Source organism: Schistocerca gregaria, chromosome 4, assembly GCF_023897955.1.
Source record: "Schistocerca gregaria isolate iqSchGreg1 chromosome 4, iqSchGreg1.2, whole genome shotgun sequence".
Taxonomy (NCBI): domain Eukaryota; kingdom Metazoa; phylum Arthropoda; class Insecta; order Orthoptera; family Acrididae; genus Schistocerca; species Schistocerca gregaria.
The window spans coordinates 493,523,223-493,550,203 of record NC_064923.1 but is presented as its reverse complement, the minus strand read 5'-3'; the positions used below and the strand labels follow the sequence as shown (position 1 = coordinate 493,550,203).

At 44.2% G+C, this 26,981-nt stretch overlaps 1 protein-coding gene across 1 annotated transcript in view; it reads left to right on the top strand.

Annotated features, from left to right (window-relative positions):
• Positions 1 to 26,981, top strand: part of LOC126266626 (neuroendocrine convertase 2) — a 1,418,212-nt gene that overhangs the window by 1,230,318 nt on the left and 160,913 nt on the right. The window contains exons 8-10 of the mRNA XM_049970986.1: positions 6,960 to 7,172; positions 11,824 to 11,924; positions 17,804 to 18,037. Of these exons, the coding sequence (XP_049826943.1) occupies positions 6,960 to 7,172; positions 11,824 to 11,924; positions 17,804 to 18,037 (548 nt within the window). The remainder of the gene's footprint in view (positions 1 to 6,959; positions 7,173 to 11,823; positions 11,925 to 17,803; positions 18,038 to 26,981) is intronic.

Here is a 26,981-nt window from a genome sequence, read left to right as displayed (position 1 = left end):
ACAACCCGAGTTCAAGCGACAGCAACGGCAATGCATTGTCATTTTATGCATTGTGTACGCGATACCATCTCCATCTGTATACATGCATATCACTATCCCATGACTTTTGTCACTCAGAGTTGCCTCTTCCTGCTTCATCTATTTTTTTTCTGTGTGTATCGAAGAGCGAGAAACTGCCCTGCTCAGCCAGCATCACACACATATTCTTATAGTTGGGTGGACGACTTTGCTGCATTTTGTAATTCACAGCCTGAAAGTCCACTATTCGTTATTTTTTTCCTTCAGACAGATACGCCACGCATTATTACACCAAACGAGTTACATGGCACCCAAGATATGTGTTTCTATTATGGGTAATTAGCTCAACATGACTGATCTTCAGCAGCTCTTTCAAGACAAGATAACATTCCATTCTGTTTTCTGCCCTTAATGATATATTTGTCGCTGGATCATGAAACTCCTGTCATTCTTCCTTCGGTTTTGCTTGTCGCTCATTTTTATAGAATCATCTGTGTCATCAAGCGATAATTCATTGCACGAAACTAATCAGCAATCAAACATCAAATATTAACGTATTGCAGATGTAATGTAACATGTAGTTTATGTTTAACATGCGTCCTTACTGAATCAAAAAGTTGTTCATTGTTGTAGTCCACATTTGCTTAAACTACTTCCTACAATTTTCGTTGTTGTTCTGCTGCCCAAATCTGTAGCATTCTGATCTATATCTAGTTTTGGAATCTTCGAACCCATGTCCTACTAGAAACTTCGTTCAGTGCATACTGGTCTTACTGAAAAAGGATCTGTTCGGACATTATATTATGTGAAAACGTGAAAAAAAAACAGGTAGACTACTAGTAGTGAATCTAAGTGATGCTCCATGCTCACTCCACGCTGTTTTTTTTTTATTGTATTGCAGTTTTCTACTTGACATGCACCGTGTTAGCCTAGCTGCATGTGGTGATTACCCACCGCAATGCCCCATACAGTAGCTTGCGAAGTATATTACCGGTCCAAAATACCGGACAGCTATTAGACATTAATATGGGGTGTGTCCACCCTTCGTTTTCATCACGGTTTGCACTCTGCTGGCAACACTATCAGTGACATGTCCGAACCTGCGTGGAGGAATGGCGGCCCATTCACGAGCCGAAATCAGAGAAGCTATTAATGCTGCAGCTGTGCTCCGGAACAAGTCGACGCTCTGATTCATCCCAAAGATGTTCCATTGGCGATAGGATAGAGACTCTGGGAAGGCTAGTCCATTTCAGGACTGCTACTATTCACAAATCTGCTATACAGATGCTGCTTAATGCCAGCTTGCAGTGTCATGCTGTCGTCATCTCTGAGCTGTTCTTCTACTGTTCTCAGTACACAATGTTATAAATTGCGTTTATATCCTTTCATATTCACCATTTTCTTAAGTACAATAAGGAAACCACAGTGACATGACCTCCTCCATACTTCACTTCCGGCGCTACACATGGTGACAGGTAACGTTCCCCTGTCATTCCCAAACCCAATTACTTCCATCTGATTGCTGCAAAGTATGGCGTGATTCATCAGTCCAAATCACTCGTTTTCAGTCATTCACTGTTCATTGGTGTCACTGATTACACCACCCCAAGCGTCGTTTAGCGCTAACTATACAAAAATATCTGGCTTATGAGTAGGTGCTCGACGACTGTACCCCATTCTTTTTAACATGCTACACATAATCATTGTTCCGGCTGAACTACTGGCAACAATTTGGAACTCACAAGTGATGCCTTCAGCTGATTTCTTGCGATCTTTTGCCACCACCCGCCACAATGCTCAACGATCGTTGTCTGTCAGTACCTCAAGTCTGCCTCGTCTTCATTTATCTGTGGTTTTTCCTTCTTTTTTCCTCATCACAGTCGCGTCACTGACAGTCGACTTGGACAGTTCTGCTTGGGTCAAAATATCCCTAATGGATTTTTTTTTTACTTTCAGGTGATATCTAATCACTGCGATCGGTCTTGCCGCAGTGATAACACCGCTTCCCGTCAGATCACTGAAGTTAAGCGCTGTCGGGCTGGGTTAGCACTTGCATGGATGACCATCCGGTCTGCCGAGCGCTGTTAGCTAGCGGGGTGCACTCAGCCCTTGTGAGGCAAACTGAGGAGCTACTTGACTGAAAAGTAGCGGCTCCGGTCTCGTAAACTGACATAAGACCAGGAGAGCAGTGTACTGACCACGTGCTCCTCCATATCAGCATCCAGTGACGCCTGTAGGCTGAGGATGACACGGCGGCCGGTCAGTACCTGCCAAGGCCTCTTCGGACGGAGTTTCGTTTTAGTTTAGTTTTTAGACATATAATCACTAGCCCATGTTTGAAGTCACTGAGCGCTCCTGAACGACCTATACTGCTGTTACTGTTTCCCTACTTTCAACATAATACACCATGCCTCCTCTTATAGTGACAGATTAGTCTCTCGTGACATATGCTCAGTTCCAGATTGTATTGGGATGTGCGGATGCTTTTGATCAGATACTGTACGAGTTTACGTGTTGATGTACCATCGGCCAGGGTTACTTTACAAACATTTGTGTGTTTCATTAATATTGCAAAGTATAATTAGTTACATAATTGATAAAAATAGATTCGTGTATACGATCAGGGTTCTTAAGGACAGTTATAACCTCAAAATGAATAAAAGTCATGCGTTAAATAAAAACCCCGTCTACGGTGTAACGTTACGCTTATTTAGCCGAGCTAATCGGCCACTCAGAATTGCCCGACGTGATGTGTATTTGATGTACGGCTGAACGCTGGAGGGACCGGGGCTCACGGCAGACCACTCCTCGTCAGCCCGGGACAAAGATCGGATGTGGGTAAATCCCAGAAGAAGGAAGCAGGACAGTGCTCGCTCGCTTAGCAGAATGCGGAATGACCAGCAATGGACTCTGAGACGACCTTAAAGATGGCAGCTTTTTGAGATCTGAGAATAACATCACGTACTAAAGCACATCTGAATACATTGGCGATCTCTGATAAATGAGGCACATCCGATGACACAACAATATTTCATCATCTCTAAAACTACAGACGTTAATATCTCACAGAGAATACACGTTTTCACAATGACCCTATGCATTAACAACTTTTAATCGCTTCGTGTGATTTCAAAAAATGTTATCCCAGATAACAGAATTGCTCTATAGCTACCATCCCTGAACGTTATGTATCTGTATCTATTTCATTTTTTGATTTACAACGTCTTTGACATCTTGTTCTTTATGAAAATGTTTCTCAAAGTATCGTATTTTCCACATTTACACAGCAAATGAATGCAGCATGAATACGCCATATTTGCTTTTACTTGTGTTTTACTTAATGAATAGTTTACTATTGCGCCAGTAGCATTGTTCAAATGTTGGTTGCAACTGCTATTAAAAAACTGCACTAATTTAAAAGTGGTCAGTCGCTTATGTCAGTAGACATCACAATTGAAAAGAGAACCAAGAAGCGCCTCTGTCAAGGAGGTATAAATAAGTGTTTAAATAATATTTATCAATAATCTGTTGTCATTTATCATGAGCACACTTGTGCAACAATGCTTAATTGTTTATTTATGAACTAACCATCTATTGTAAATTATCTGAGTGTAACCGAATGTTTATCACTTTCTTTATTTAAATATCGCTGTAATATATTAGTTTAGTCCGTGAAATGGTCAACGTGAATCTCTCAGAATGCCCCGAGCTTTTCGGCAGTTCTGATTGCCACATGTGGTCTCACATTGTTGTGGAGCAGAATCACGTCGTCCACATCGACAATTCCTCGGCGCTTGGTAGCCCTCAGACGTGATAGTATGGAACAATAACTGTCAGCTTTGTTGGTTCTATCTTGTAGCATGAAATCTAGCAAGAACGGTCCATGGCGACCCCAGATGGCCATTAACATCACTTTCCCAACAGATGGGGCTGAAGGGAATTTTTTTGTCACAGGCGAACCCTGATTTTTCCACATCATGCTATGCTGCTTGGATTCCGACGTGAAATGCAATTACCACTTTACATTGTCAGTAACAATGAGGTCCAGGAAACCTTCATTCTCCATGGAGTGCCGTTCCAGATGATTCAGTGAAGACATCATTCGCTTGCCTTTCATCATATCATCCAATTGCTTAGGCACCCACGGACATGAAACGTTCAGGTGACCTGATCATTGCACTCCTTGCGTACATTGTCCGCGCAGTCGAGGGTATACGACACGACACATTCCACTGAGTCATCTTGTAGAAACTCGAATATTTCATCTGCCAATTATTTCTCTCTCTGCGAAATTCCTTGGTCTCAGTTTCGAAAACTGTTACAGCCAAGCTCTTCGCCTTGTATCAGGCCACGGAGCACATCCGGCGACACGGCCTTTCCAATTGTGTCCCCTGCTCAGACTCACACAGTGCCCTCCAAAGTCTATGTGCGCTGTACGCTGCTCATCCATTAGTGCAGCAGGTCCAAGAAAACTGTCACTTGCTCACTCTTCGTAGAGACAGTCTCATGTTTCTGTGGGTCCCTGGTCATGTCGGTCTGCCTGGAGATGAGGCTGCTGACGCTGCTGCCAAGGCTGCAGTCCTCGTACCCCAGCCCGCGAGTACCTATATTCCCTCCGATGATCTCAGGGTTGCCGTCTGTTAGGAGGTGGTATCCCTTTAGCATCGCCAATGGTCCTCCCTTCACGGGAATAGGCTGCGGCTTATTAAGCCTCTCCCAGCGCCTTGGACGACCTCCTCTCGGCCCTATGGCCGGTAAGAGATTATTTTAACTCGGCTGCGTATTGGGCACTGCCTTTTCAGCCATCGTCATTTGCTAAGTGGAGCTACCCCACCACTTTGTACACGTTGCTCCCAAATTTTAACTGTCCACCACTTCCTGCTGGAATGCCCTTTTTTTAGCAATTTACGTTTCAGCTTGGGTTTGCCGTCCGGTTTATCAACCGTTTCAGCGAATGACGCGCGGGCTGTCGACCGCGTTTTACTTTTTATCCGCCGAAGCAATATGGTGAAGGCCATTTAATTTTTAGTTTTGGGCCTCCATTTCTGTATAATATTTTTTTAGCTCTTTTTCCACGTGCCTGTGTTTAGCTGTCTCCTATTCTGTCCATTGGGACTGACGTATAGTCGTTTAACTACACTGTGTTCGTGTTCTGTAGTGTTGACTCGGGCGCGTATGACTACAGTTGTTTTTTGCGCCCACATCCAAACAAAACGAACTAACTTAATTACTCATCAACCAAACAGTTCAGCTATGCACCGTCGCCTCGGCCTGTGCTCACCATTGGACGCCTTCAGGCCCGCCACCTGTCGCCATCAGCACTCAATATTAGTGTTGCATGGTAGACAATATACGGGGCTTAGAACGCCGTAAACACCATTTGCCTTTGGCGACCTCGCACTCAAGTGGTTCCTTGTTAGCAAGATATTCGAGACTACTACCTCGAAATGCGTAAATTTACACACGTATGGAAAACTGAAATGGGAAGAAAAAGGAAACCTGAAATGGTGAGACACTTTACCAACTTTATTGACATGCCAGAACACATTACAAGAATAAATGGAATATGGTGAGTCATTTCAATTCTAAGCTTTTATGAAGTAAACTGAAAATAATTTTTCCGCTTTGTCTGGAAAGTGAATTTCTCACTTTTTACTTTTACAGCATTTCTGTAGCAGCTTGAGGTGCCATTAACTCAATTTCATTTCAATAACGATTGAACATTTACAAAAGACATATCAGGTGTTCTTTGAACTTCAGAAACCATCTTCGTAATCCCTTTGGTTCTTCAAGTAGGCCCACAATATCCTGTTAACCGATTTCTCAGGTATCTTCAGCATCAGCCCATACCAAGGAGTATGTTGGGACACCTGTCACCTTCACATGCTCAACTGTCTATCGTCGTGAGATATTACTTATGGTATGTGCAATAAAGTTCTTCGTTTTCTTCTTTCTTCCTTCTGTTTGCATCTAATAGCCTGGGCTAAGTTACCCCACCCAAGTGAGAGTCGTATAGCTTCGGTTGTTTTCGGCTTGCTAGTAACATTCCTCAACAATGAACTACTTTCGCCTACGGTTCCTACCTTTTGAGATCTTACTGAAATAAATTTCCTATAAACAAGGAAAATAACTAGAACATAACTATGACACAGCAATGAAAGTTTCTAGGCATCATAAAGTACATAATGCATTTGTCACCCAGCCAGATGATGTACGAATAGCACAATCATGATTTTCCTACCTATAAAGTCCAGTATGTCTTACTTCCTTTTCTCTCCGTCTGAACAGGCCCACAAGTAAATACCAACCGCCATGTCATCTTCAGCCAATTACCGTCTCTGGATGCGGATGTAGAGGGACATGTGGTCAGCATACCGCTCTCCCTGCCGTTGTTAGTTTTCGTGACATCTCAGTCAAGTATCTCTTAAACTGGCTTCACAAGGGCACCCTGCTTGCCAAGAGTGCTCGGTAGACGCAGGCTGTAACCCATCATGGTCGCAGTGTGGTACAACTGCGGAAAGGCCGTTGGCTTGTCTTACTCAAACAGCCACTTTACTGACAACTTCGAAAACCAGCCACGTGCGGCGCTCAACAGAATTTAGTCGCAAGTGTGTAAAGTAGCCCCGGTTGATGGTACAACCCGAACAATTTTCTCATGGTGACTACTTTGATTAGAATGTATAGTACCTTGACGAAAAAAAAAACTTAGCAGCGTTGAAACTTCTTATTTAAGGTGATTACTCATGAATCATATTTTCTTCAAAAGTGATGACTGTACTTCAACGGATAATAGTAGTTACGTCAAAATGGAATCTAGTTCGGTGATAAGTCTACACCTGAGATGTTTTATGAAGCTTGCGCATCATTTATGTGGCTACGGCTCCCAAATAACGGGAATAAGGACGAATGCGACGAAGCTGAGACTGTGCTGTGCTGTGCAGGGCCGGAACGGCCTGGGCAACATCTACGTGTGGGCGAGCGGCGACGGCGGCGAGGACGACGACTGCAACTGCGACGGGTACGCCGCCAGCATGTGGACCGTGTCCATCAACAGCGCCATCAACGACGGCCAGAACGCGCACTACGACGAGAGCTGCTCCTCCACGCTGGCCTCCACCTTCAGCAACGGCGCCAAGGACCCCAACACCGGAGTCGTGAGTACTCGCTTGCTCGGCGCCCTTCGCGCGCATGCGCGGTCGCCAATTTTAAGCGCATGTCTCTCATGTCAGCACACGGTGGTTGCTTGTCGATTTTTCTTTCATGATTCATCTGTCTTTCCACTGATTTGATTCTCTCCTACAACATTTCCTATTCTGTTGTAATTTTTTCATCTGTATGAATCTGCTACACCCCTCAGCCTCTGTAACCTGTCCTTCATATTCATGTATATTTGTGCTCCTATTATCTGTTCCCGCTCTCTCTCTCTCTCTCTCTCTCTCTCTCTCTACTGCTCCTTGTCCCTTCCAGCGTGAATTTCACTGTCTTCGACATTGTATCAGATGTGCCACTAACCTGACCTTTCTTCTTGTAAGAATCCTCCAAAAAATTATTTCCTCACCTATTCTTTGTAGTGTTTCTCCGTGCAAGAAATAAATCCCGTATTTAAATGGAAATATCAGTTCCAAATTGTGCCTGTGTTTAAATAACAAATATCAAAAGGCCAAATAAATGCACCGTCTTCATCTGACCTCCTTGTTTCAGTAAATAGCTGGGTGAAACTACTGTTTGTTTCCAGAGACTTTACTTATGTTTCAACAGACTTCCTTAAAATATTTATTAGGCGTGCTACTAGCCCTTTCTTGTTGATAAAGTAAGACGAATGTGTACAACCCCACTAAACACTATATTAGAAAAGTTAACATCATTGGTTTTCACGTCTTCCACTGCAAGCTAAATCAGCATGGCCCCGGGTATAGAATCAATGTTGCGCGACGACATTATTCAACATTTTCTCAAGCTTCCAGACAAGTCAGATGGCTTAGGCCCTCGATATATCTCGTCACCCACTGTCAGTTCTTCCACCGCCATTACATTCATATACATATATACTTCGTAAGCCACAGTACAGTGCGTGGTGGAGTGTACCGTACTATTAGTCATTTCCTTTTCTGATCCACTCGCAAACAGAGCAAGGGAAAAACTGTCCTTAAGCGAAATGTACGTTAGGGACAGTAGAATCGTTCTGCAGTCAGCTTCAAATGCCGGTTCTCTAAATTTTTTAAATAGACTTCCTCGAGAAGAACGCCTCCTACCCTCCAGGGATTCTCATTTGAATTCCCGAAGCGTCTCCGTAATCCTTGAGTATTGTTCGAAACTCGTAAATAATGTGAGCCGTGTTAAATGTGCTGGTACGGAGATTGGCAATATAAGATCATATGGAGCCTGAAGATAGCGTAGTGCAATGCCGAGACCGGTTGCCTCTGGAATAAATCAGACATGAAAAAAAAGGTTATCGGTTTATTTATTGCTGGTTATATCTATATCAGCTGTCGTCCTTTCGCAAGGATGATCGAAGTGAGACAAGTGTATTTTTGTTACAAGTTGTTAGGAATGAGACCCTAAGCAGCGCGACAGGGAATGATACTCTTTAGACCAAACCTGAAATGCCATTAGGCAAGAAAAAATAGACTTCTGGGGTGATAGCTTGAATTTTGTGTTAATCCATTCGATTGTCATCGTTATTCAGAGAAATGGCCTTGCACTTCACTGATAAACTGCGAGAGAGCTATACGCTTTGAGCTTATTCCCAGTATCTGTCCAAGAGTAAGAGACACGAGAAATGCGATCCTAGAGGAAGGAGCTCCCTTCAAGAGATTCCTACCGCCTAAATCATTTCTCGCTGCGTAGAGCTTACGATGTTATTGCCCGAATGCATTCTCTGGCGTAGTGGCGCCAGCGGTTGTGTGGACGGCTCCCGCCATATGTATATATCGATTCTGTTTAAAGCGTACACTTCGGTTTTTACGACAGCGGCTTCTGCACATGTTATAAATTAAAGTTCCCCGAGCCATATTTTTTTATGTGAAGCCCAGTCTGAGGATCTTGTATAGGGATTTTGATACGTTTTTCACTAATAGTCAGACTGGTTTGCGCGGAATTGTTTTGTCTATAATTCATTGTCACTACCCCATAGTCCGCCAGTGGTAGCTGAGTGGTCAGCGCGACGGAATGTCATACCTAACGGCCCGGGGACTGGGTATTGTGTTGTCCTTATCATCATCATTTCATCGCCTCGACACTTACGTCGCCGAAAGACTTGCACCAGGCGAACGGTCTACCCGACGGGAGGCCCTAGCCACACGGAAAAAAAACTACCGCAGACAAGTCGTCCAGCCGTATATACTAAGCGAAGTCGGGCCGAATTGCCTGTTTCCTATAGATTTCCTCCACTTCGCTCGATGCGCTCGTCAGGCACGTTTTCTTTGTGTTTTCGACAGATATTTGCAGTATCACTTTTGCAATGTGTGTATGTAGTCAGCCCAAACAAATAAGCGCATCGTCGACGGAAAGCGTTGCAATGTTCTCTTTACCAATAAACCCTTAGATTTTTACATCTTCATATAATAGAGCGCTATGGGACTCGATTTCTGAGGTCATCAGTCCCCTAGAACTTAGAACTACTTAAACCTAACTAACCTAAGGACATCACACACATCCATGCCCGAGGCAGGATTCGAACTTGTGACCGTAGCGGTCGCGCAGTTCCAGACTGTAGCGCCTAGAACCGCTCGGCCACTCCGGCCGGACTTGGAATACAAACAGCACATTAATAAATACAATGTTGGTACAGGCCTTGCACAGTCTCTCCTCAGGTGGTCAGGCTCTTCACGTCACGTCAAGCAAAGTGGCAGGGCAACTAAATTCGATCGGATAGCCAAAATTTTGGAGTCAAAGCAACCGTCTTTCTCTCGGTGGTCTGGCACTGATGCAGCCTCTTGGTCTTTAATGTTCAAGTGGAATAGGCAAAAATTTCAGACTCAGTTATTCTCTAGTGAGTGCAGTGGCCGCACGACGCCCCCGGCTCTCAGCTAGTTCGCAAAGACTGCCTGTCTCCCTGGGGAGGCTCGCCTCTCCTAAAGGATTCGCTGAGGAGGCTCGCGTCTCCTAGTGGATCCACTGACTACCTTCTGCTGGCAATAGGATCTTGAGACCACACCAGGAGTGCACCTACCCATCCGAAAATCGCAACACTTTTCACCCAAACACACAAGTCCAGTACCCACAATACAATGAGCACAAAATAGTGATAGAAAATGAAAAATATCGCTTAGCGACATGTTACGGTAATGTCACACATGGGGAGTTATCCTACTCGAAGATGCAAATGCTGTCGGGGAAGACAATAAGCATGAAAGGATATTGATGGTCTGCAATAATGTTCAAGTAGTTCACTGCTGTTAAGGCCCCTTTGATTACTATCACAAGACCCACAGCAGCTCAGGCGAATTTCCTCCATACCATACAATACTACCCCAGCAGCCTGCGTCCATGGCGGAAGTCTTGTTTCGAGCAGCTGTCCCCCCTGCATGACGTCGCATCCGGTCACGACCATCGACCAGTTCTAACAAAAGTCCAATCTTGATGATCTCTTGCGTCCGTAATCATAACTAACGATGCCACTGGATCAACACGGGAACATGTAGGGGGTGTCTGCTAGGAGTTTCTTGTTCAGCAATGTGCGCTGAACGGTGTGCTCCAAATCATTTGCATCTGTGCCAGCTCTGTACTCCATTGTCAAGTACCGCTGAATATCCTGCTTTACAAACTCGACAACCCTACCTCAAGGTCCTGTGATAAGGCGTGAATGTTCAACTCCTTGTCGCCCGTTCTGGTTTCACCATCTGTCAACCATTTTCCATAGATGCTCACTACTGCAGTAAGCCGTTTCCGAGATGCCCTCACCAAGGAACTGGGGCATAACCATCTAATCTTTGTAAAAGTCCCTTTTGGCATTCGAGTTCCTCATTTGCAGTCCATATCGTGACTAGAATGATGTTTCTCAATTTATCTGTGTTGCGTTTATATCCTTTGCTTACCGCCTCACATCGTCCCAACGCCGCCAAGCTGCGTTCAGCCTCTCAATGGGTTTAATATTGAGTTTTAACTCATCAGCGTAGGTGACTGTAAAGGATGAGGTGTCATGTTTGTGGTACGTGATGATGAGAGAAGAAAAGGGATGAAACCCCATACCGACACATATCCGACTCCATATCACACCACGTGGGCAGCCCAACTCACGCTCCCTCCAGCGTATGGATCACTATCAACAATATCACATACCCTCACAAATGGTTCGAATGGCTCTGAGGTCTATGGGACTCCGCATCTGAGGTCATCAGTCCCCTAGAACTTAGAACTACTTAAACCTAACTAACCTAAGGACATCGCACACATCCATGCCCGAGGCAGGATTCGAACCTGGGACCGTAGCGGCCACGCGGTTCCAGACTGTAGCGCCTAGAACCGCTCGGCCACTCCGGCCACCGGTCTCCAAGTACGCGTACATCGTGATTACTCTACCACGCAAACATTTGGGGTACACTATTCTGGTACTAGACACTCGCGGGGTTCGGTATGGGGCGGCGGTGGCGTGGGTGGACGGCTGTGGCCTGTTGTGGGGTTGTGTCCACTGAGGGCTACCGCCGGACGAAGCCTGTCCATCGTTAATAGCCCCGGTCCAATACACACACACACATACACGTAATGGAAGAAAGGAGAACTTCCTCCTCTAAGCGTCTGGCTGTACTGTAGAGACTAGAGTTAACAACATATGCACCAGATGAAAGTGTACAACGTGTGTTCCAGGCGACGACGGACCTCTACGGGAAATGCACGACGACGCACTCTGGCACGTCAGCGGCCGCTCCGGAAGCGGCAGGCGTCTTCGCGCTGGCGCTGGAGGCCAAGTGAGTACAGTACACACTACACTAAACCTACAGCAACCTCACCTTCATGCTCCTAATTAAATGCAATTTCTCTCCGTGCTTTGTTGTATGTTACACCAATATATGTAAAACCCTGTTCTCCCTTGCCATGAGCTGTGCCATGTGCACAGTTTTTAATAAAACACTGCTTATATTGTGCCGGAGCTGGTTCAAACAACAATGCTTTTAGGTTCTTATGGTTAACCTAAACTGTTTGCTGCAGATCCAAGACAGATGTTTTGAACAGGCTACAGCCTACTTCCTTCCATATCCTTGCCCAATTTTCCTCATGTATCTCTTCTCTCCTCGTGCATGAGACAGTGAAGCCTCGTGCAAACTACACTACTGGCCATTAAAACTGCTACACCATGAAGTCGACTTGCTACAGACGCGAAATTTAACCGACAGGAAGAAGATACTGTGATATGCAAATGATTAGCTTTTCAGAACATTCACACAAGGTTGGCGCCGGTGGCGACACCTACAACGTGCTGACATGAGGAAAGTTTCCAACCGATTTCTCATACACAAACAGCACTAGACCGGCGTAATACGGAACGCAGTGCTGGATCCCAACGGCCTGTAATCACTAGCAGTCGAGATGACAGGCATCTTATCCGCTTCGCTGTAACGGATCGTGCAGCCACGTCTCGATCCCTGAGTCAACAGATGAGGTCGTTTGCAAGATAACAACCATCTGCACGAACAGTTCGACGACGTTTGCAGCTGCATGATGGACTATCAGCTCGGAGAGCATAGCTGCGGTTACCCTTGACGCTGCACTACAGACAGGAGCGCCTGCGATGGTGTTCTCAACGACGAACCTGGGTGCACGAATGGCAAAACGTCATTTTTTCGGATGAATTAAGGTTCTGTTTACAGCATCATGATGGCCGCATCCGTGTTTGGCGACATCGCGGTGAACGCACATTGGAAGCGTGTATTCGTGATCGCCATACTGGCATATCACCCGACGTGATGGTATGGGGTACCATTGGTTACACGTCTCGGTCACCTCTAGTTCGCATTGACGGCACTTTGAACAGTGGACGTTGTATTTCAGATGTGTTACGACCCGTGGCTCTACCCTTCATTCGATCCCTGCGAAACCCTACATTTCTCAGGATAATGCACGACCGCATGTTGCAGGGTCCTGTACGGGCCTTTATGGATACAGGAAATGTTCGAATGCTGCCCTGGGCAGCACATTCTCCACATCTCTCACCAATTGAAAACGACTGGTCAATGGCGACCGAGCAACTGGCTCCTCACAATAAGACAGTCACTTCTCTTGATGAACTGTGGCATCGTGTTGAAGCTGCGTGGGCAGTTGTATCTGTACACGCCATCCAAGCTCTGTTTGACTCAGTGCCCAGCCGTATCAAGACCGTTATTACGGCCAGTTGGGGTTGTTCTGGGTACTGATTTCTCAGGATCTATGCACCCAAACTGCGTGAAAATGTAATCACAAGTCAGTTCTAGTATAATATATTAGTCCAATGAATACCCGTTTATCATCTGCATTTCTTCTTGGTGTAGCAATTTTAATGGCCAGTAGCGTATTACTTCTACTGACAGCTTTTCTATCTATCCTTTTCTCCTCCGTGTGGGCATCAACGGCTTGGCTTGTACGTGTACGTCATTTTCTAAACACGAGACTGATACGTTCTGTCTAACCGAATTATACATTGTAGGTACATTCGTTATACTTTCTAACTACGCCCTTATTTCTGTATTTATTTTCTGTGTCATCTTTAATAACTTGCTGTTCTTCTAAAAAACCTGATTTTCATCATCTGCAACCTTCTGTTACATACATCACTGGCGGACTGTGCCGACAATATGTGTCCTATGCGTCAGAGTCGTCTGCCTGCTAACGCTGACCCGATGAGAAGCTGGCAGTTTCGGATTCGGGCGTCTGTGCTCTTCGGTTTTATGACTTGAGAACGTCTCCAAACCCATACTCTTCCGATATGAAACAAAATAGGTTAGAAGCAATTTGTGGAAAGGGCAGTGGTCAAGGACAGCCTGCTAGCAGTTAGATAACCGATAATTTATATCGTTTACAGAGGTTTCCCACTTTGCCCTGACTGCAAGTATCAACCTATAGTATTTTTTGAGGCACCGCGCTTCCCCGGTGAAGAAGAAGCAGAGCTATTAAAATTTGGTCTATATTTAACGGTTGCCGCCACTTTGAGCAGATAATCAAATCTTCTCAGAACGATTGCATTCGAATTTAGATTGTAGCATATTGGTCCTCGGTATGCTGTGAGGTTACAGCTAAGCCTTCGACGTACTGCTGTGCGTGTTAGAACGATCCACATCGGCTGACCTCACTGATTGATCGCTCTCCCCGCGGACTCACATGCCTTTAATGAAGGATGTGTAGCTCAACAAATAATTAATGAGACAGGGCTGGCCCTAGCAAACATTACACCTGGATGGTGTAACTCACACAAGATAACAACAGAGGATTCACCGGACTACAAATGAAATAGTGTTCCAAATAGATACTTGTTCATTGCAAAAATATCTGCAGACTTCTAAGTCATCAATCCGAAATGTTAGTTGCGTGTATAGTTCTTCGTTCCTTTTGGCGGACACGATCATTGCAGATTTAACTCTCTGTAAATCATGTGCAGATTCAAACGTTGTGGTATTCATTTGTATTATCCATTATTTGATGATTTGTTTGTTCTCTTTTTGGATTTATAGTGACCCCTATTAACAGTTAATAGTTTTCTCATTCCAAAATGAAATTTTCACTCAGCAGCGGAGTGTGCACTGATATGAATCTTACTAGCAAAATAAAACTGTGTGGCGAACTGAGACTCGAACTCGGGACCTTTGCCTTTCGTGGGTAAGTACTCTACCGACTGAGCACGATGTGCTTGTGCAGGCAAATGTCCCGAGTTCGAGTATCGGTGCGGCACACAGTTTTTATTCTGTCAAGAAGTTTCAGTTTTCTCTTTCTCTGTACTGTTTCTCATCGAGCTGATCCAATAATAATTTGTTAATTAAGTATTTCAGCAGAAAATGTACGTAAATAAAAATGTAAATAATTGTTTGTTCGAAAGCTCTTCACCAATAATTTTCAAATTATGACGTAACGTTACGTTCAATTGCGCGCGTGTTTTTATATTCCTACTAGAGCGCGACATGTAAATGCAAATATAAATATAATGATTATACAGAAAATCTATATAAAAATGTAAATGTTTTGTTCAAGATCATAAATATCTGAAAGTTCTTCACCGGTTACTTTCAAATTCGGATATAACGTTACATTTGAATACATGCGTGTTTTATACACCTATTGCAGCGCGACATATAATATATAAATATGAATGTAATAATTATAGAGAAAAACTGTACAAAAATGTAAATGTTTATTTCTCCAAAATCGTCAATCTCCGAAATCTCTGAACTGACTGCTTCGAAATTTTGACACAACGTTGCATTCGAATAGGTGCTTCTTTTTACATACGTATTTTTAAATGTATGTGATATATAAATCAATTTTTAATTATGAAGGGGAAAATTTTCTACCAAAGAATTCCAAAAGTCCTTAACCGATATATTTCTACCTTTTACAAAATACTCTGAAGAGCATTATGACGGACAAGTTATAATACACGTAATATATAAACACATATGTAATATAAATAGTGGAAACTTTGTTACCAAAAATCTCAAAAAGTAATTGATCAGTTTACTTCAAATTTTTACACGTTACTGTAATAAACATTTGGGCACGCAGGCTACATATTTTAAATACATATTGAATATATTAAAATTATATTAAATTATTAAAAATATGTAGCCTGTGTGCCCATATGTTTATTACACTAACGTGCAAAAATTTGAAGTACACTGACTATTTATATACAAATAATAGTTAAATGTTGTTAGCAAACAAGTGATCTGTATTTACGGCTTATTGGTACTGCTATAGAATCCAAATTTGCAAAAAGAATAAAAAAGGCTCAAGTCAAAGAGAGAAGAATGGGAGATGAACAGTGGGCTGAGAGGAAATGGAGATAGAAAGCAGATGGTAGAGAGAGAGAGGGGGGGGGGGGAGGTGCTGGACAGAAAAAGGCGGCAGGAGGAGAAGATGGACAAAGAGAGGGGCAGGTGGAGATAAACACACAGAGGGGGGAGAAGTAGACTGGGATTTATGACAGATTTCGGTTGATATTAGAAACGTATGGTTTCTCATTTCTTTCTTTACTGTTTAAGCAGACTGAGCCATCTTAACACATGGCTGGGAACAGCTAGTATTGTCATCAGCAGGGATACATGTATATCAGTGTTTCATTTCGTAGTTATGAACACCCTGTTTGTAATCTCGTGTCAATTACAGCATCCAGGTCTCATGTTTGCTAGGGCCACCTCTGTTTCATTGGTTATCGGTTGCTCGTCATCATTTCATTGAAGGCATGTGCGCTCTTGGGGAGAAACCTATCGACGAGGCCAAGAGATGCTGAAAACGCTTTCATTCACAAGGGTGTGTCAAAAGCTTAACCGTAACCTCTCAATGTCAGGACTCATATTTGCTACACGATTTTCTCTCTGAATTTTTAATCGGTTTTAATTCGCATTTAATGTTCTGTAACTTCAAAATAATACTGATAGTCTGATAAGTTCAGCAGTGAGACAGTCATTAAAATTGTGTCCGTAAGTAGAGGCGATATGTAGTGATTATTAATTATATTGGATATCAGGTGTTCCACAGGGAAGCATCCTGGGACCTCTGCTGTTCCTGATCTATATAAATGACCTGGATGACACTCTGAGCAGTTCTCTTAGGTTGTTCGCAGATGATGCTGTAATTTCCCGTCTAGTAAGGTCATCCGAAGACCAGTATCAGCTGCAAAGCGATTTAGAAAAGATTGCTGTATGGTGTGTCAGGTGGCAGTTGACGCTAAATAACGAAAAGTGTGAGGTGATCCACATGAGTCCCAAAAGAAATCCGTTGGAATTCGATTACTCGATAAATAGTACAATTCTCAAGGCTGTCACTTCAACTAAATACCTGGGTGTAAAAATTACGAACAACTTCAGTTGGAAAGACCACATAGATAATATTGTGGGGAAGGCGAGCCAAAGGTTGCATTCCATTGGCAGGACACTTAGAAGATGCAACAGGTGCACTAAAGAGACAGGTTACACTACACTCGTTCGTCCTCTGTTAGAATATTGCTGCGCGGTGTGGGATCCTTACCAGGTGGGATTGACGGAGGACATCGAAAGGGTGCAAAAAAGGGCAGCTCGTTTTGTTTTATCACGCAATAGGGGAGAGAGTGTGGTAATATGATACGCGAGTTGGGATGGAAGTCATTAAAGCAAAGACGTTTTTCGTCGCGGCGAGATGTATTAACGATATTTCAGTCACCAACTTTCTTTTCTGAGTGCGAAAATATTTTGTTGAGCACAACCTACATAGGTAGGAATGATCATGAAAACAAAATAAGAGAAGTCAGAGCTCGAACAGAAAGGTTTACATGTTCGTTTTTCCCGCGCGCTGTTCGGGAGTGGAATGGTAGGGAGATAGTATGATTGTGGTTCGATGAACCCTCTGCCAAGCAGTTAAATGTGAATTGCAGGGTAATCATGTAGATGTAGATGTAGATGTAGATGTGGGTGCCCCGCCGCGAGAACAGCCTTTCTAGCGTCGTGTCGGTACAGTCTCTCTTCTTGATTGTGGCAACATGATGTAGTTATTAACTATACTACTTTGCACGCTATTATTAACAGAAGATTTCAGGAATACACTAGTTGCAGCCGATGAGAAACATTCAGTTTCCCTGCAACAGATCTGTGATATCCATTTTTTTTTTTTTTTTTTTTTTTCCCCGCAGCCCGCAGCTGACGTGGCGGGACATCCAGCACCTGACGGTGCTCACGTCGAAGCGCAACTCGCTGTTCGACGCGAAGCGGCGCTTCCACTGGACGATGAACGGCGTGGGCCTCGAGTTCAACCACCTGTTCGGCTTCGGCGTGCTGGACGCTGGCGCCATGGTGGCGCTGGCCAAGCAGTGGCGCACCGTGCCCGCCAGGTTCCACTGCGAGGGCGGGGCCGTCAACGAAGCGCAGTGAGTCTCGCCGCCTTCCTTACCGTACTGTCTTTACACTCCTCCAGCACGGGGCGGGCTGGCAGCGGGGCACAACCCGCATTTCAGCCAAACATGTACGTTTTAAAAGTGTTATTTTTCCAGTGTTTAGAGACTAAGCACTTGACAATGGCGAATAAATGTACAGTTCCAGTACAATGAGAACTACCAACAAAAAACGCTAACAACCAATAAAATAATGGGAGTTCTAGTACAGTGGCACCTGTCAACCAAAAATGCCAACAACCAATAAAACAATGGGAAATTCAACAGCTATTCGATTGCTTTGGAGACACACTACTGGCTACCTTCCATGGATCCGAACAATCCAGTACCATATGTGGCACCTCGCTGAAATCACCGACCGCTGAGCCTGACCAGCGAGGAAAAATCCGTTGCCTTTTTTTTAAAAAAAATGGATGGCGGATGCAAGTCTCAACAGCAAGGCTGCGGTCCTCCAGCCTCGGACAGCTTGTTGTTGCGTGCCTTCATCTGATTTTAGGAGGGTCATTTGTCAGCGCATTTTATCGCTGTGGCATGCCGATTGGGCTACACTTACTGAAAATAAGCTTCGGGCCTTGAAACCTCTCCCCACGGCTTGGACAACCTCTTCACGCCCTTCTCGGCGGGAGGAAGTCGTTTTGGCTCGGTTACGAATTAGACACTGCCGGTTCAGCCATCGCCATCTGCTGACGGCTGTGGCGGCGCCGTTCTGCCCATGTGGGCAATTGCTGACGGTACGCCACAATTTAACGTCCTGTCCGAATTTTAATACACTGTGCATTGATCTTGGTCTGCCATGTACTCTGGATGCCATTTTAGCGGATGACCCAGGAGCAGCTGCTCGCGTTCTTCGTTTTATCCACTTGACAACCCTGTCTAAGGACATTTGATTATGCTGTTTTCTTTTAATCCCTTGCCTGTTAATGTACCTATTATAGTGTTGTCCTTTTTAGTTGCTGTTTTAACCTTGTGCCTCGCAGTGCATTCATAACTTCGTCTGAAGTTGTGCGACCTAAAGCCACAAAAAAAAACCATCCACCCGTTTTTAAAATCAAGTCTTTTGGTCTTATCCTGTCGGATCGTGTGTAAAGCCTTCTACACTCATGCTCATAAATTGACGATAATTGCAGAATGTGGAGCCACACAACGTACCACTACAAAAAACTGGCGCTAATAGCATAGGCACATAGGGAACACACAAGACACAGATCTGTAAGTCCACGGTATTGGTGGTAAGATGAGAAAACCGTCCCGAAGCACATGTGCTACAAAACGCCACTGTTTCCTGCGAATGTACCCCGACATTAATATGGGATATGATCATCATACACACGTACACAGGCCGCACAACGGATTGGCATACTCTGGATCAGGTGGCCGAGCAGCTGCTGGGGTATAGCCTCCCATTCTTGTACCAGTGCCTGTCGGAGCTCCTGAATGTCGAAGGGGTTTGAAAACGTGCAGCGAGACCACCCCAGACGCGTTCGATGGGTTTTATGTCTGGAGAATTGCTAGGCCACTCTATTCGTCTGATATCTTCTGTTTCAAGATACTCCCACGTGGCAGTACGGTGGGGCCGTGCGTTATCATCCATCAGGAGGAAGGTGGGACCGACTGCACCCCTGAAAAGGCGGGATTACTGGTGCAAAATGACGTCCCGATACTCCTGAACTGTTACAGTTCCTCTGTCAAAGATATGCAGGTGTGTACGCGCACCAATCAAAATTCTACCCCACACCATCAAACCACGACCTCCATACGGGTCCATTTCAAGGACATTAAGGGGCTGGTATCTGTTTCTTGGTTCACGCCAGATGAAAACCCGGCGACAGTCACTCTTCAGACTTTAGCTGGACTCGTCCGTGAACATAACCTGGGACCACTGTTCCAATGACCATGTACTGTGTTCTTGAGACCAGGCTTTACAGACTAACTTTTGACCAGGGGTCAGTGGAATGCACCTTGCAGGTATCCGGACGAATAAACAATGTCGGTTCAGTCGTCTGTAGACTGTGTATCTGGAAATAACTGTTCCAGTGGCTGCAATAAGGTAGCAAGACTACCTGCAGTACTCCGTGGCCGTCTGCGGGCACTGATGGTGAGATATCGGTCTCCTTGTGGTGTTGTACGCTGTGGACGTCACGTACTGTAGCACCTGGACACGTTTCCTGTCTGCTGGAATCGTTGCCATATTCTTGAGATCACACTTTGTGGCACACGGCGGGGCCCGTGCAATGACCTGCTGTGTTTGACCAGCCTCCAGTTACCCTTGTATTCCGCCCCTCATAACTTCCTCAATATGTGTTCTTTGAACCATTTTCAACACACAGTCACCATTAGCACGTCTGAAAACCTCTGCTCACTTACTCGCTGCACCGTACTCTGACATGCACCAACACACCTCTGCGTATGTGGACTGCTGCCAGCGCCACCGTGCGACGACCGCAGGTCAAATGCACCGCATCGTCATACCCCGAGGTGATTTAAACCAAAAAACCGACCACCAGAGCGTTGTTTCACCATGTATCAGCATTATTCTTAATTTATGAGCATGAGTGTAGTTCATTCTGAAACTTCCTCTCTGTTATGAAAGAACTGGAGCCAACGACTGCCCACTCTTTTTCAGCATCTGGGGGTGGCTTAGTGGGCGTAGCTGATTGGTTGGAGGTCGCCCCTAAATAAAGAAGTCGCTTTGAACGCTGCTTGCAGAGGAGGTTCGTGAATCTTCGGGCGGAGGGCACTCTGGCTCCAGAAATCGGTAGAAACACACGTTCTGCTACTACACAGTGTTTGGTTTTGGCCCGAGTTCTAACTTATTAGTTAGTTCACGTTCAAAACTGATGGCCTCAGAACCACTAGGAGTAGAGAGTGATTTACTTGATTTTTGTTGGATATTCCGTGTGAAGTTTAACTCTTTTCATTGCGAGTTTAAGATCTTGCACTTAGAGCATTGCGTCAGCTCCCAAACCATTCAGGTTGTAGGACTACAAACACAGTGACGAGTCTTGAGCCGATTTCTTCCTTTAGACTACCAAGCGTAGCTAGAAATGCGACGCATTATTTCCCAGTATTACGGAAACAATGCTGATTAAAGGGAGTGATTCATTTCAGCACGATATCGGACGCCATGTGGTTGCAGACTAGGGTGTCCATTTTGTTTTCATTGAAAATGAATCACTTTAAGAAGATCAGAAAAAAATCTGAAGCAATTAAGAGATAAAAACCGGACACAAGTTGCACTGATAAAATTTAACTGACATAGAAGTTTGTCTTTGCATCACGCAGTCAAATGATCCCAAATGAGTTTCTACAATTATTTTCCTGCTCCGTTATCGTACTTTTCACTTTTATGTAATTCATCAACAAGTGCATTTTCTTTTGACATTTTGTCGTAAATATGAACAGAAAAAGTGTGTTTTGACATGAGCAATTTTATATTTATTTTATATTTATCTTATTTTATCTAACCACAAAGAGTTCACTAAGGAAAAGACACGTATATTTAACAGTTTCTTCACTACCGCTGTTAAAAGGAAACTCACTTTTGTATTTCTATTAAAATTACACTTTCGCTATGGCATGCTGAAACAGTGATTGCATAGATTTACAACTGTCACGTACCTACTACAACCTGTTCAGGCTGCTCACCACAGCGGAAATTTTTGACGTGTAAACCAATCGAAAATACAACTTAACATGAACCAGTACTACCACCGATGCAAAATATTAACAGTTAATAAACAGAGAACTAGATAAAGTTCCTGGCGTATATACTTGCGCACTAAATTGCTAACCTAAAATCTTTTAGCCAAGCGAAATCATAAAAAAAGCTGGACTCGCGCACGTCCTTATGGGCTCAGCGTGACATTTTGGAAAAAAAAGTGTGACTCTACAGCAAAAAAAGACACGAATAGACTTACTTTCACATATGGCCATCATTTCATTAGTATCATGCTTACTCAGAGAAAATACCAAGATTTATTACAATAAATGTGTAAGTCATGATATACGTATCACTACAACCTATCTGAGTGAAATTACAGTGCCTCCCCTTTCTAATTTCTGTCTGCACGAATCCCTTGCTCGTATACATGTCCGTAATCCTATTTCGAAACAGATAATATATCACATTCGTAATATTAGCCTTTTCACACTCAACTCTCACCGATGTTCATTCCCCCTGTTGATACCTGAGGGACTAAAGTTACATAAGAAAATCAGTCTCGTGGTCACGTTGCATCAAATGTGTAGTTTCAGTAATATGTGGTAAGGTTTATGAATGCAAGTTAATTGTCATGCAAATTTACTTCATTTTTCATCCCCTCAGAGAGTATCCATAAGCTGTCTCAACCGTACCAAAGAGAGTGTGTATTGAAAGAGAGAGAATAAATTCTTCGCTGCTAGATCGTACCCGATCTTAGAGCTTTTATTGCGTTCATTTATTTGTTTATTAGTCAGTTCAGTCTGAAAAGTGTAGAGCTTAAATGCTTCACTTTACCAATCAAGATTCACGGGGGCACTTGCTCGTGCAGCGAATGATTCAGTACCCCACGAGGTGTGACACGGCAGGAAAAACCTTGCTCTGTGTGATAATATAAATATAATTTCCCCCATTTTCCACCAGACATCAATGTGTGAGATCATTTCCTGTATAAAAAGAGCTACGGACGATTATATATTCCACCTCCTTTCAACTTAGTAAAATCGACCAACCAAGTGGAAACTTTCCCTGGACTGTCACAGTTGGTTATTGAAATCCCTCAGAGATAACGATAAGTGAATCATTTACCTCCTTTACTCAGGTCACAGATCACTCTGAATTAGGACTTCAACATCAATTGATTAGAAATGTAGAACGAAAGAGGCTAGACATAAGCAAATTTCGCGACCAAGGCTTGGACGGAATTCAGGGCTTTATAATGTGTTTGCGAAATGCATACTGGAAGGATCTACACAACTCATTTGGCGGGAATGAAAAATATATTCTGTAATACAGATGTAGGTTAACTACTCTGAAAAAGAGTTGTTCCAGAAATTAATTTCTGTAAGTAAATTAAATCATTCTACACTCCTGGAAATGGAAAAAAGAACACATTGACACCGGTGTGTCAGACCCACCATACTTGCTCCGGACACTGCGAGAGGGCTGTACAAGAAATGATCACACGCACAGCACAGCGGGCACACCAGGAACCGCGGTGTTGGCCGTCGAATGGCGCTAGCTGCGCAGCATTTGTACACCGCCGCCGTCAGTGTCAGCCAGTTTGCCGTGGCATACGTAGCTCCATCGCAGTCTTTAACACTGGTAGCATGCCGCGACAGCGTGGACGTGAACCGTATGTGCAGTTGACGGACTTTGAGCGAGGGCGTATAGTGGGCATGCGGGAGGCCGGGTGGACGTACCGCCGAATTGCTCAACACGTGGGGCGTGAGGTCTCCACAGTACATCGATATTGTCGCCAGTAGTCGGCGGAAGGTGCACGTGCCCGTCGACCTGGGACCGGACCGCAGCGACGCACGGATGCACGCCAAGACCGTAGGATCCTACGCAGTGCCGTAGGGGACCGCACCGCCACTTCCCAGCAAATTAGGGACACTGTTGCTCCTGGAGTATCGGCGAGGACCATTCGTAACCGTCTCCATGAAGCTGGGCTACGATCCCGCACACCGTTAGGCCGTCTTCCACTCACGCTCCAACATCGTGCAGCCCGCCTCCAGTGGTGTCGCGACAGGCGTGAATGGAGGGACGAATGGAGACGTGTCGTCTTCAGCGATGAGAGTCGCTTCTGCCTTGGTGCCAATGATGATCGTATGCGTGTTTGGCGCCGTGCAGGTGAGCGCCACAATCAGGACTGCATACGACCGAGGCACACAGGGCCAACACCCGGCATCATGGTGTGGGGAGCGATCTCCTACACTGGCCGTACACCTCTGGTGATCGTCGAGGGGACACTGAATAGTGCACGGTACGTCCAAACCGTCATCGAACCCATCGTTCTACCATTCCTAGACCGGCAAGGGAACTTGCTGTTCCAACAGGACACTGCACGTCCGCATGTATCCCGTGCCACCCAACGTGCTCTAGAAGGTGTAAGTCAACTACCCTGGCCAGCAAGATCTCCTGAGCTGTCCCCCATTGAGCATGTTTGGGACTGGATGAAGCGTCGTCTCACGCGGTCTGCACGTCCAGCACGAACGTTGGTCTAACTGAGGCGCCAGGTGGAAATGGCATGGCAAGCCGTTCCACAGGACTACATCCAGCATCTCTACGATCGTCTCCATGGGAGAATAGCAGCCTGCATTGCTGCGAAAGGTGGATATACACTGTACTAGTGCCGACATTGTGCATGCTCTGTTGCCTGTGTCTATGTGCCTGTGGTTCTGTCAGTGTGATCATGTGATGTATCTGACCCCAGGAACGTGTCAATAAAGTTTCCCCTTCCTGGGACAATGAACTCACGGTGTTCTTATTTCAATTTCCAGGAGTGTATAACCTAGGCTACAAATAAAATTAGAATATGATCTAAGATAAGCGCGAAGGACTTCGATCATGACAGGGTTAGATGTCTATACAGACTGAATAAGAAGATTATCAGAAAAATCGTCATAATCGAAATGTATGTATTTTCGAAGGCAGGAAAGAAGGATGATTATGGCTTAGCATCCAGTGGACAAAGGGATCATTAGAAACGGAGCATAAGCTCGGAAAGAGAAAGTCGCAGAGAACGAAATTGGCTGTACCCCTTCAAATGCATCATCCTGGCATCCACTTTAAACGATTTTGGGAAATCGTCAAAACCATACACCTGGATGGCCAGACAAGAATTTAAACCACCGTTCTCCCGAATGCGAGTCCAGTGTGTTACTGTTGAATGTACTTTCAAGAAAAACTGAATTCCTCCGACAATAACACAAAAATTATTTGCATCGTAGTAAAGAAATTAGAAAAATAAGGTAATTTCTTTCCAAAAATATCTACCAGTGAACCGATTGAAGAAAATCCCAAATATACAGACTTACAGTTTTTTTCTATTTTGTATCAGTAGCAAATAACAGTAGCCTGAATTTTTGTCTAGTAGAAGTGTTACATTTTCAAAGGAAAATCTCCCAAAACAAGTTTAATTAATCGCAAGTACTGACTTTTTACGAATATTAGTCGACTTATTCAATTTTGCCAAATAAACAGAACTTGCAGATGAAGTGACGTTCGAGATATTGGTTGAAATCGGTTGGAAAACTTCTCGTACGCGGCAGGATGGAAGAGAGCGACCGATTACAGGCTATAATACTCCTGCTAGCGATGCATCGCTTGTGTTTGGGCGCTTAATGGGCTCGGACAGTTTATGAACTCGTCGTCGACACAACTACTTGTGGCAGATCAGGAGTTATGCCATGGCGTTAGAAGTTCTGTACAAATGGTAGCGCGTGCTTTCAGTTACTTATCACCGAACTGAAACACGACATCAAGCAGTGACGACTATAGTGTCAGCCTATTGTACATACGTAGTTCCGTCTAATTCGAATTCCAGCGGGCTCTACTAATTCAGTATTAGGCGGAAATTATGGGTGCACTGTTTTAGGATTAAAAATATGAACTGCACAGAAACAAAGGTGAAAGGTAAAGCAACTAATTTAATTACAAGTGAGTGGAAACAAAAATTTCAAATTTCTTGTCATTCCTTTAATAAGGTGCCTTTTATTTAAAAGACAAATTACTTTTCTGACAAAAGTACATCTTAATGCATGAAATCCGTAAATAATGCGTTAGAATTTCTTATAAAATGTGCTATTCCTTCTGATATGCGTATAGAAAACCTGTGTTTCAAGATTACGTGGTGATGTATTCATCTTGTCTAACATTTATACGGGTGAATGCTAACAACATTTGACATGGAAATTTCGTAGGAGAACGTAAAATGTGTAGTATTCAAATTATCCTATAATCACAAACTTAATGATATTTGTGTTACCCCAGTACAGACTGCCTCAGAAAAACAATGAGAAACGTCCTGGATCGCTGGTTTGTAAAAACAGATTACCCTGCTTATAACTGCATGTTATGCATCCGCGATTTGACGGTATCCTTGGGTCCTATGCACTGGCACAACTCAAATCTTCGTTGATGACTTACCTTCTTACTGCCCTCGTAGTTCCATGTTCTTACGGCATTTTGAGATTTTCTTACGTTATGTTTGAATGGGTACAGAAACATTCATGTTGCTCGTCATTAGAGTGGCCTCAGACTGATGCTAAGCAACGGCTTGGACCTTTCAAAACCTCCTAAATTGTTGAGAATCACCGTCATGTCACACGACTTGTATCGATTTCCTCACTGCTTTGTTGTACACACAACAGTATGAGGTCATTGCAGATGAGAGATGACTACTTTCAAACACCACCAATTGAGAATTTCTTTTGCAACATTGTCCTCGAAACAAACAACAATTAAAAAATTATAATAAAATTATTTCAATAAAAGCAATCCTGATCGCATTTAAATTGTTGATTTGATTCTGTCACCGGTTTCGATCTCTTACAGAATCATCACCATCATGCAATTTTACTGCGTGAAAATGAGTAATATACTTAGAGCGCAAAAGACTTGGTAATTTCCAAGAGCCGGCCGCGGTGACCGTGCGGTTCTGGCGCTGCAGTCCGGAACCGCGGGGCTTCTACGGTCGCAGTTTCGAATCCTGCCTCGGGCATGGGTGTGTGTGATGTCCTTAGGTTAGTTAGGTTTAAGTAGTTCTAAGTTCTAGGGGACTTATGACCTAAGATGTTGAGTCCCATAGTGCTCAGAGCCATTTGAACCATTTGAATTTCCAAGAATGATTGCCTATCGAAGTCGCGGGGTACAAATGACACATATAGAACGTGCGATTGTAAATCGATCATGCGAGTCTCGTGGCGGGCGTTATGATCA